Here is a 10547-nt window from a genome sequence, read left to right as displayed (position 1 = left end):
AAAATAAATTATTATTAAAATAAAATAATAAATTTATTTTGTCTGAAATGAAACTTGTTATCACATTTTGTCTGTTTTGAATTGCATGGTCTTTGAATATGATAATCCGTGTTATTTTTATTGTTTGGTGCCGTTTTATGGGTCCAGCTTTTCGAAGGTTGAGATAGATTGTGACTAGTTAGTGATGTGAGTAACTTCCTTTTCTTTCTTTTTTTTTTAGCAAAAAAAAAATCCTTATTTTCTTCTGTGGGCCCAATTTTTCAAAAAAATTAATTATTAGTTTTCAAAACAAAACAGAACTAAAGGGGCTATAATAGAAATTAAAAAGTGCTTCTTTCTGAAGCAGTTCCGATTATCAACGACCATGGAGCGTCACCCTGCTCCTCCCATCGCTTTACCCACCATCACCGATCTCTCTCCTCTACAGCTAGGGTTTCTTGACAAGCATTTCTCAACCCACCAAGATTTGTCCCTCAATGCTTCTGTTCTCTCTTCCTCTTTGAGCCAACAATGCTCGGAATTGGACACTCAGCTCCGAAACCTGCAGAATGATCTCACCAAACGTGCTGTTTCGTGGATTTCTCGTTCCTTTTCGGCTAAATCAGCTCTCGACGAGCTCAACCACAACATGCAAAATCTCTGTCTCCGTACTTTTAGACGTCGGTCTTCTCTATTCTCTTCGTATTCTTTTTATGTACTTCGGTTGTTACGTTTCTGAAGTTTTTTTTAAATAATTTTAATCTACCGAATTTATAGACGGGATTGGTTCGAAGAAATTTCAAAGGTTGTTGAATGAGGAGCTTCCTCGATTGGCAAAGGAAGTGAAGCGAATTGAGTCTATTCGCAGTTATGTCGGTGAGTTAAGGGACTCTGTATTTGTTTTCCCTTGGGTTCAGCTGTTGTTGCTGATTCGCAAGATTTAAATTTCAATCTTAATGTTTTCTTCATTTTATTTGTTAGGTCTGTTTTTTTTTTTTTTACCAATTTATTTAGTTTGTTCGTAGTGTGCTTCTTTGGGTCTACAAGCAGCTTTGTCGTGATACCAAAATTTGGTTCTGGCTTATTAATTTCTCCATGGTATTAGATACTTGTTTATTTTTTCTGAGATATTGATGTATGAAATCGTGGTTCTATTATTTCAGCATTATATATATATATATATATATTGTACTCTCGTCAGTTTCTCCTACGATGCAGGAAGTCAAATTTTCCTTTAGATTCATTCAGCATGTTGTTCTAAATTAGAATACTAGACGCTGGTAGAGGCAAATCCACATATTTATTTTATCTTCAGCTTGCATCTTCTATTGTATCCAGCAATTGATGATTTGTATAAGCACATCTATGTATTAACATTGTCCATTTTGCTCTTGTAATGAAATCACCAATACCTTTGATCTTTATTGCATCTTATCCTCGCTATCTGTAAAGTTTTCCCGACTTATTGTCTCAGAGACTGCTCTACAGTTGGAAGTTCTTGTTGGAGATCTTGAAGATGCTGCCCTTTTTGTTATGGCTTGCCACACTGGGAATTTATTTTCAAAGAGGATTTCAAATTCATCAGTCTCTATGGTAACAAATTTTCTTCTATCTATTATTTGATAAATGCATTTTTGGAATAACAAGTTTATTATAGTGGTAGATTGTTAGACACGAATGTGCTCTGATTTGCAGGAATCTGCTAGAAAGCCAGATAAGTTGCTTCAGGCCATAAAATCAATGAATGATATTGAAGAAGTGTTGGAGACAGTTGTGAAATCCCACTCTCAATGGCATAGCATTGTGAGGTCTGTTGACAATAGAGTAGACAAAATATTGGCTTCTCTTCGTCCACAAGCCTTTTCAGATCACCGAGCTCTTCTTGTTTCTCTTGGTTGGCCACCGAAATTGCTACCATCAAAGGTTGGAAGTGGGCAAATCACATGTATTCCTAACCCGCTTGTTCTAATGCAAGAAGACAAAAGGAGAAGTTATTCAGAAAGTTTCATAGCACTTTGTGCATTGCAACATCTGCAAAGAAGAAGAGAAGAAAGACAGCTTAATTTTATCAAAAAAAAGGAGAACAATGTACAGCTTTGGGCTATTGATGAGCTGGTTTCTCCTATTGCATCAAGGATGGAACACCATTTTGCCAATTGGATTGAGCAGCCAGAATATATATTTGCTCTGGTTTACAAAGTTAGCAGAGATTTTATCACAGGAGTTGATGATGTCTTGCAGCCCCTAATTGACAGGGCAAGACTCATCAGTTGTAGTGCTAAAGAAGCATGGGTCTGTGCAATGGTTCAAGTGCTTTCTTGCTTTATAGAAAAACGAATTTTCTCTTTGCTTGCTGACAGATACAAAGCAAAGCTTGTGAAACTTGATGCTATATCCTCATGGCTTCACTTGATAGACCTTATTGTTGCGTTTGATAAACAGATGCAATCTCTTGTTAATCTAGATACTGGTCTGTTCTTGATAGAGTCTGAAAAGATTGATGGGCTCTCAAGAGGTATATCTGTCCTAACAATATTCTGCAATCGGCTGGATTGGCTCAAGCTTTGGGCAAAAATGGAATTCAAAAATGCCTGGAAGAAACTTAAAGTGGAGCTAAAAGAGGAGAAGATGTGGATGATTTATAATAAATCTTCAAGTTTTAACATGGATTTGGATTCTGTGCATCATGTACTTTCTACTGTAGAAGACCATAGAGCTCCTCCTATTGCAGAAGTTTTCCTTAAAATTGTGTGGGAGATGACTGAACGCTGCCAAACTATGCCATCCATAATATCACGTGCACGATTTATTAGATCTACAGCGGGAAAATTCCTCTGGTGTTTCTTTAAGATACTGCTCTTGCAGTTCAAGACAACTGAGTTACATCCTGATGATCCTGATGATGATGCCATTGTTAGAATATGTGGATTAGTAAATGCTGCCAGATATATTCAAACTAAACTGCTAGAATGGAGTGACAGCGTGGAATTTTTAGAGATGAAAATTGCTGAAAATGATTCTAGCAAGCCCATAGAAGATGATGCAACGACTTGTGGTTCCTTTTATAGTGAAGAAATAAGAAGCTTGTCTGAAATGGAAATCAACTGGCTCATGGAGGTTATTGCAGCCATTCTTCGTCAGTTTGAGCTCATTTCTTGGGAATATGTTAAAAATAAAGATCATTTTAAGCAAGAGCAAGATGATAAAAATATAGTTGGTGTGACACAAGCAATTGATTTAGTGGTCTCTACAGATTTCGTTGAAGCTCTAGATGCCCTTAGAAGTCGGCTTCATGTCGTGAGGACAAATCTCAACTCAAAGGATTTCTCAGACTTGTGGAGAAGCCTTGCTGATGGCCTAGATCATTACATTTCTCGCAACTTTGCCGCAAATGAAATCCGGTTCTCTGGTAAGGGGATCCATCAGTTTGAAGCTGATATGCAAGCATTGTTCTTCGTTTTCCAACCTTTTTGTGCTCGTCCTCAAGCATTTTTTCCCTGTGTTAAAGAGATTCTTAAGCTTTTAAAGCTGAAAAGAGAAGAGGTAAAGCAATTGCAAACAATTTTATCCAGTGGTGAAAATAAATCAAGATGTTTGCGTCTTCAGGGAATCACACATCTATCAGTCAATCAGGTTGCTCAAGTTCTGCGAAACAGAAATTTTGCATCTGCAATAAAGTGAGGTAAGTGAAAGAACTTCCGACTTGTATCATAAGCGATTAAAATATCACCCTATTTAGTGATAAAAATGTCACTGGACTCAACAGTGAATTCCCAATTCAGCCATATCCATTGGATTCAAATAGGTAGGCGGAGCAAGATATCAATTTTTAATACATTGTAGGCAAAAGATTGACTGGGGAGTCAGAAGGCTTGTCTGAGAATTAGAACTCGTAGAAACTGTAATTTTGTTTTGGCCTTGAGAACTTTGCATCTCAGCAGGGGTGTGCATGCTCTCTACAGACCCTTCTACTGTCTTTCAGCTGCTTCAATGGAGGGTTGCAGGGTTACAACAAGAAACCTGATGAAGACAAATTGCCCATTGTAAAAGGCAAGTGAAATGATACTTCACAAACTTGGTCCAGATTCTATAGATTTATGTGGATAGAACTACTGACAAGTGGCATCCTCTTGCTGATCTGATCATTTTTGGGGAAGATCAAATTATCTCTTATACAGGGACAGTTTCCATGCAGAGCTCGAGCCAAATTTTTGTTCTTGCAATATGGGGATATCATGTTGTGTGATTCCCCCCCCCCCCCCCCCAAAAAAAAAAGGAAGAAAAGTTCACTTGAATGCTGCTAGATTTATTGCTCTGTAAACAAAACCAATAGTCAATTTTGTAAACCGAGATTATTATTGACACTTAACATAAATTTGTATATCAATCGAAGCATTTCCTCCGAGCGTTGGCCCCAGCATTCCCTCTAGAAAGATAGTAGTCCATTTTTATTCTGACTAAAATAGTCATTTTTCAAACATATAATAATAATAATTATTATTATTATTATTGAATTTTAAAATTTACACTTAACTGATACATAAAACTTGTAAGTCATTTTTTATTGTTTTAAAATAGTTATTTCTCAATGCCTAATGGTCACTAGGAACAAATACATCGTTTTATCAAAAATTAAAATATCAGTAAGTTTTTAAAAATTAAATAATAATTATATTGTGATATTTAATTATTATTTACATGTTTTCGGTTTTCTTTTGTTGTCATTCTTCCGTTTACTGTATATTGATGAGCAATGAAAAGGCAGTACTAATCCAGTGTACTTTCACACATTATTAATATATTTTGAGATTGTCATGAACGATATTAAAACTGAACCCTTGCGGCGCTATCACACTTTAGACAGCAATATTGGTACAGCCAAGCTCTAATACTCTTGCATACTAAGCAACAAAGGAAGTTGACAATTTGGCAAATATATAAAGTCCAAGTACTAATTTCAATTTGCAGATAGGAAGGCAATATCTCTTCCCCTAGTTTTGATTGGTCTCATCAAGAACAGGCAAAGTTTGGTGCAGAATTTCAGCAGCAAGCTCAAGCTCTTGTTCTGTTATAATTAGTGGAGGAACAAGCCTCACAACATTGCCTTTTCCAGCTGTTAAAACTAGAAGACCAGAATTTCGGCATGCATCAACAAGAGGCGAGGCAGAAACATTTAAATCAATTCCTATAATTAGCCCTACACCACGAACCTCTCGCACGTGCCGGTTTCCTCCCAACTTTTGTTTCAGAAGTTCTTTGAAGTAGGCGCCTTTCTTAGAGACCGAAGCCAGGAAGTCAGCTTTTGATACTTTGTTCAATACAGCAATAGCAGCATTACAAACCAGAGGACTTCCAGCAAAGGTGCTTCCATGGTCACCATATTTTATAGCAGAAGCAACCTTCTCCGTTACCAGGACTGCTCCAATAGGCAGACCGCCAGCAAGTGGTTTGGCAAGTGTCATGATATCTGGAAAGACACCATAAGCTTCATGGGCCCAAAGATACCCTGATCGGCCTAAACCACATTGAACCTAAAATTGCAGGAAGATGCTCATTAAGAAGAATGGAATAACATATAATGATACCATATAAATTTCTCTGGAATAAAAAATTATGGGAACTATATAAATAAGTTATTATACAAAATCTATGCAAATTTACTGAAAGAGAAGTAATCTCTGTATTTATACATGTTGGGGGTTGATTCAAGTGATTATGTCCTCCGAAGCAATATAACAGAAGAAAAGGTAAACTAGACCAGTGGCAGATCCAAGACCCAATGTTTGTGGGAGCAAAAGGGCAAACTTTTAGAATTGGAACTTATTAGGGTCAAAATATTAAAAATAGTGGGGTCAAAAAAAAAAAGAGGAAAATTTTACATGCCTTGCATGTACTTTTTGCAAAAGTGAGTGGGGGCAAGTGTCCATACTAGCATGCAGGTTCGCCACTGCTCTGGACCACAACATATGGTATTCGTAACTTAGTAATGATATTTCACAGTTCTCAAAAAAGTTAGATAAAATCTTAATTTCTTAAAAAATTGTATATATTTTCATTTATCCCCTCATTAAATACCCTATATAAGTACCTTAGTAATGATAACTAAAATTTCAATACATCGCTTTGAAAAAAAAGAGTAATAAATGAAGTAGGCATATAGTTGAAAAGACAATTAAAAAAAAAAATTATCCAACGCCCTATATTTTGGACCAAGCAAAGCTTTTAGAAGATATTTTATATTGTGGCCTAGAAGGAGTACTGAGTTAAAGGAAAAGCCATTCTCGCGACTCCATCTTGCATAAGCATACTTCTTTTCCTGAAAATTAGCTAACAAGAAATGTTTTTAATTACTTTCAAACAGGTAGAGTTAGAAAATATATACCTCATCAAACACAAGAAGAGCCCCTGTCTCATCACAGGCATTACGCAGAGATTCCAGAAATTCTTTTGTAGCACTGTATATTCCCCCTTCTCCTTGGATAGGTTCCACAAAAACTCCAGCAATCTTGCCCCGGTGAATTAAGTCTACTGCTGCCTGGGCATTTCCATACTCTAGAAAAGTCACTCCAGGCATAACAGGTTCAAATGGAGCTCTGTACTGTTCTTTACTTGTCAAAGCAAGGGCACCCAAGGTTCTCCCATGGAAGCAATTCCTGAAAGCTATAAACTCTCTGGCTGGCTCTTTTCCATCCGTACATGTGTGTCTTTGATATTTCCTCGCAAATTTGATAGCAGCTTCATTTGCTTCCGTTCCAGAATTAGCAAAAAACACACGGTCAGCAAAAGAAGAAGCAACCAGGCTCTTTGCAAGTTCTACCTGCGCCAATGCCAAACTAATTATGAAACTGATAAAGGTTCAAAACATTCATGAGCCAACATAAAACACAAGACACAAACTCAAAAAAACTAGAGCAACAGTTTATTAAACAAGATTAAAAAAAGAAAAAGAAAAATCTCAAACACAAGACTCTTCTTGGCAAGTTCTACCTGCACCACTCCCAGACTAATAGACTTTGTTTGGAATGGGAAGAAAGAGAGGAGAGAAAGTTAGAGGAGGAAATTCGAGAAAAAAGGACATTTTTCACCCTCGTTTTCCCCTAATTTCCCCCTAAAAAGAGGGAAAACTCCAGGAAAAACTTTATGCTAGGGAGAAAAAAAATGTCTTTTTCTTCAACTTTTCTCCTCTAGTTGTCTCTCCTCCCTATTTTCTTCCCATTCCAAACCAAGGGCTAATGAAATTGATAAAAAGTTCAAAACATTAATGTGCCAACATAAAACACAAGACACAAACTCAAAGTAAACCATAGTAAAAGCTTAGTAAACAGGATAAAAAACTAAATCCAAAGCCCTAAACAAGGACATGTATGATATTAATGGAGGACCAAGTAATCAGATTCTTTTACCCCTTCTAAACAAACTGTGTTCCTGTTCATATGATGCTTCTTCCTGGCTTTTTTTATGTCCCCGTTAGAATTCTAAGAGAACTTTGCCATACAGGACTCCTATACGTGAACATTGCATGCACTTCTAAGTTAACGAACGCTTAGGGTATTGAATTTCAGTCTGCTACACAAATGTTACATTAGTATACTTATTTACAATCCAGAAATTTACTTATCACAATAGTTACTATGGATTTTCATTGACAACTATGTTCAACAACTCAAATTTGGATGGGGTGTGTCTCGTGCATTTGCATGGAGTACAAGATGAGCCACAATATTCATGACTTATGACTGGTATGACTTCCTAGAACTCTTATTAATACAATAATAAGAATGACAATGATTCCTTCTGTTTTATTTTTAACCTTTGCCATTGTGAGGACAGTAAAACACTTTCAGAATCTACATTAAACTTGAGTAACAAACCATGTACTTAACATAGGGCAATAATGTATTAACACTTTTGACATCTCTACAGCTTAAACGCTTACCAAATGATAATCTCAAGTACAACATAACTTGCTAAAATAATGAAATTCAATTAAAAAAAAAACAATGGAAACAAGTAGCAGTGTTATTTCTCCGTTTTCATTATTCGAAGGAGACCAATATCTCAATTTAGACAACTTAAGAAATTATTAGCAGTTGCTGTTATTCCATGCTTTCTAAGCTGAAGACAGCTTGTTTCAAATATAAGCAGATCAATCGTGGTATACCCATACCTGCGGGACTGAATAGTACACATTGCTAACATGAGTAAGTGTATTGGCTTGCTCAACCACAGCCTTCAACCAGTCTGCATCCCCATGCCCTAGTGCATTAACTGCAATCCCGGAACTCAAATCTAAATATTCCTTGCCTTCAATATCATACAACTTACATCCTTCACCACTCTCAAGCACAACTGGAGCTCTTGCATACGTTCCAACCAAAAACTTCCCTTCTGACTCAATCACCTCCTGAGTCTTTCCCAGTGAAATCTTCCCAGCATTATTTGGTGCCTCAACACCTAAATTAAGACGTGCAACCACAACCCTCTGACAACTAACCTGAGCAGCTTTTCTTTCACTGTCTGATATGCTTTGTCTCTCTACATTGTAAAATCTCCGAACATTGCATGATGATTGAGAAGTTGAATAATTAAGACCAATGTGAACAGCACTCATTGTGTTGGTCAAAGAAGATTTTTGGTTACCTATATTTGCTCAAAGAAAGAAAATAATTCAAGAATTATAGAATACTAGGACTAATTTTAGTTTTTTGAACAGGTTGAAACTAGCTTGCAGTAAAGTCAGGAGCAAACGGCCCACATAAAATCAAATCCATTAAATGGCGACTGAAAAAAAAAACAAGTGGAAATGATATGAAAACTTTCAATGACATTCAGATGCATGATCAATTTTGCCATACTAAGTAGGCTAAAATACACGAACATTGCACATAATTTCTAGGCAATAACGTGCTATCTCAATATCTTGGCTACCACTGCCAAATCGAATGAAAGGAACAATCATCACAAGCTATCATCTGATCATCTGGACAGGAATGGAACTATAAATCAAGTTTGGAGGGGCAATAAGAGAAAATGGGCATCACCCCAAATAAAAGTAACATATATATATATATATAGCATATAGGGGTGGAAAAAAGGATCATCAGTAGGAACAGGACAATACCCAAATAAAAATTTTCAATATTTGGATAACCCATTTAATAAGCATGCAGCAACACAAAAACACAACTTAAGTATGAAAGAAATTGTCGATAAAACACAGAGAAAACCAGCTTCCGATGCAGGCCATAGTTGCAGCCGTCTGGGTTTAGGAACAATGATGATAGTTATAATTATAAATATCAGAAAAGGCTCAATTCAGATATAGATTCACGGAAGAAAGGAACAAAAGGGCTATCTTGTTGAATCGAACAGGAAGAACGCGCACGCGCGAGTGTTTATTAGGTGTAAGACGGAAGTATAAATCAGTAGGTATGGAAGAATCATAGAGCAACCATCCTAAATAAACGAGGCGTTCACCAATGGAAGTTATGGATGAATGGAACATTACCTCTCTTCTCCACTTAGACAAGCACGAAGACGATGAAGAATGGTGCAGGCCAAGCGCGAGCAGCAGTGAAGAGAAGAGGGCACGGCGTCGCAGGCTATAATGAGAAGCAACGAGCACGAGCAGCGATGGAGCACGACTTCACGAGAAGCAACGAGCAACGGCGGCTGGGTTGAGCTAGGTTTCGGCATGGGAAGAAGAGAAAGTTCCGGGTCAATGACGATTAAGTCCAAGGACACTATTTTATTTTACATTTTGACATTTGTTGGGACGGTGACCACCAGAACATTTTTCGAAATGCCCACTTCCAAAATCCCTTAACTCAAAATTTCCCAAAGCCTAAAAAATTGAACTGACCTAGCTTTCCTTCACAAAGAACCCAATGCATGCATGGTAGATACTGAACAAAATTTGCGAATTCGAACTTATAACAGATCAAGCACAAATTGCCCATTGTGACATCCATATAGAAAACGTGCAGGAAGCAACAAATCATCACAGAAAAAAACTGAAAACGACAACTAAATGCCGAGAAAATGCGTCAAAAACAATTCAGTGACGATTTTGAATCTCAGAATGAGAATTTATGAGGACGAGATAAAACAACCAGGCTAAAAGAAGAGACTTTCCTCACCTGAAGAAATAAATACACAGATGAAAAAGAGGGAAGGAGTAGGGCCAGAAAGAGAGCAAGAACAAAAGCGAATTGCAGAGAAAGAAAGCTATGGAGTGCAAGGGAGGTTAAAAGGGAGCGAGTTGAGCAACTGAGCAATGGGTAGCAGAGAGAGAGTACTGCAAAAAAAGGAAACTCACCGGATAATGCCAGACGGAAACACAACGGCGAGATGAGGATGTTCGAACGACGCAGGCGGGCGAGAGGCTAGACCGATGCAGGGTCAAGCGATCAAGTTTTTTAATTTTTGAGGAAAGACAACTTTGGTCACTTTACTCGCCATGTTTTGCCGTATTAGTCCCTGTGATCTTTTACCTTGTTTCGAGTCACACATTCATAACCCCATTTATATCATGCGAGCGTTTCTAAAAAACTAAAAGGATCTATATT

At 37.2% G+C, this 10547-nt stretch overlaps 2 protein-coding genes across 5 annotated transcripts; one reads left to right on the top strand and one right to left on the bottom strand.

Annotated features, from left to right (window-relative positions):
- The first annotated feature begins 328 nt into the window (after window positions 1–328).
- LOC129303582 (RINT1-like protein MAG2L) lies at window positions 329–4231 on the top strand. 3 transcript variants are annotated; one of them, XM_054942993.1, is made up of 5 exons: window positions 329–659; window positions 757–855; window positions 1454–1572; window positions 1675–3661; window positions 3921–4231. In XM_054942993.1, exons 1-4 carry the CDS (start codon window positions 365–367, stop codon window positions 3658–3660), a joined length of 2499 nt encoding a protein of 832 aa, XP_054798968.1. In that variant the 5' UTR covers window positions 329–364; the 3' UTR covers window position 3661; window positions 3921–4231. The 3 variants fall into 3 exon arrangements, with proteins under 3 accessions (XP_054798968.1, XP_054798967.1, XP_054798969.1); XM_054942992.1 differs by having other exon boundaries at window positions 1675–4231; XM_054942994.1 differs by lacking the exon at window positions 329–659 and having other exon boundaries at window positions 745–855; window positions 1468–1572; window positions 1675–4231.
- A 666-nt stretch (window positions 4232–4897) lies between these two features.
- Window positions 4898–10462, bottom strand: LOC129303171 (acetylornithine aminotransferase, mitochondrial). 2 transcript variants are annotated; one of them, XM_054942285.1, is made up of 5 exons: window positions 10298–10462; window positions 9488–9661; window positions 8147–8619; window positions 6362–6796; window positions 4898–5510 (listed from the first exon to the last, which is right to left on the bottom strand). In XM_054942285.1, exons 3-5 carry the CDS (start codon window positions 8588–8590, stop codon window positions 4971–4973), a joined length of 1419 nt encoding a protein of 472 aa, XP_054798260.1. In that variant the 5' UTR covers window positions 8591–8619; window positions 9488–9661; window positions 10298–10462; the 3' UTR covers window positions 4898–4970. The 2 variants fall into 2 exon arrangements, with proteins under 2 accessions (XP_054798260.1, XP_054798261.1); XM_054942286.1 differs by lacking the exon at window positions 9488–9661.
- Between the last annotated feature and the right edge of the window lie 85 nt (window positions 10463–10547).

The sequence above is a fragment of the Prosopis cineraria genome, unplaced genomic scaffold, assembly GCF_029017545.1.
Source record: "Prosopis cineraria cultivar Desert tree isolate PC_DT_omini unplaced genomic scaffold, ASM2901754v1 PC2, whole genome shotgun sequence".
NCBI classification, from domain to species: Eukaryota; Viridiplantae; Streptophyta; class Magnoliopsida; order Fabales; family Fabaceae; genus Prosopis; species Prosopis cineraria.
The sequence above is the reverse complement of the archived record's forward strand: the minus strand, read 5'-3'. Positions and strand labels throughout refer to the sequence as shown.

What these genes read in the sequence shown, in the direction of transcription:
- LOC129303582 (XM_054942993.1), top strand. Translation starts at nt 365, where the DNA reads ATGGAGCGTCACCCTGCTCCTCCCATCGCTTTACCCACCATCACCGAT. An exon ending in CTGTCTCCGTACTTTTAGAC is followed by an intron (nt 660 to 756) that starts GTCGGTCTTCTC and finishes CCGAATTTATAG; the next exon opens with ACGGGATTGGTTCGAAGAAA. An exon ending in CAAATTCATCAGTCTCTATG is followed by an intron (nt 1,573 to 1,674) that starts GTAACAAATTTT and finishes TCTGATTTGCAG; the next exon opens with GAATCTGCTAGAAAGCCAGA.
- LOC129303171 (XM_054942285.1), bottom strand. Translation starts at nt 8,590, where the DNA reads ATGAGTGCTGTTCACATTGGTCTTAATTATTCAACTTCTCAATCATCA. An exon ending in TGTACTATTCAGTCCCGCAG is followed by an intron (nt 6,797 to 8,146) that starts GTATGGGTATAC and finishes GCATTGGCGCAG; the next exon opens with GTAGAACTTGCAAAGAGCCT. An exon ending in CTCTTCTTGTGTTTGATGAG is followed by an intron (nt 5,511 to 6,361) that starts GTATATATTTTC and finishes CTGCAATTTTAG; the next exon opens with GTTCAATGTGGTTTAGGCCG.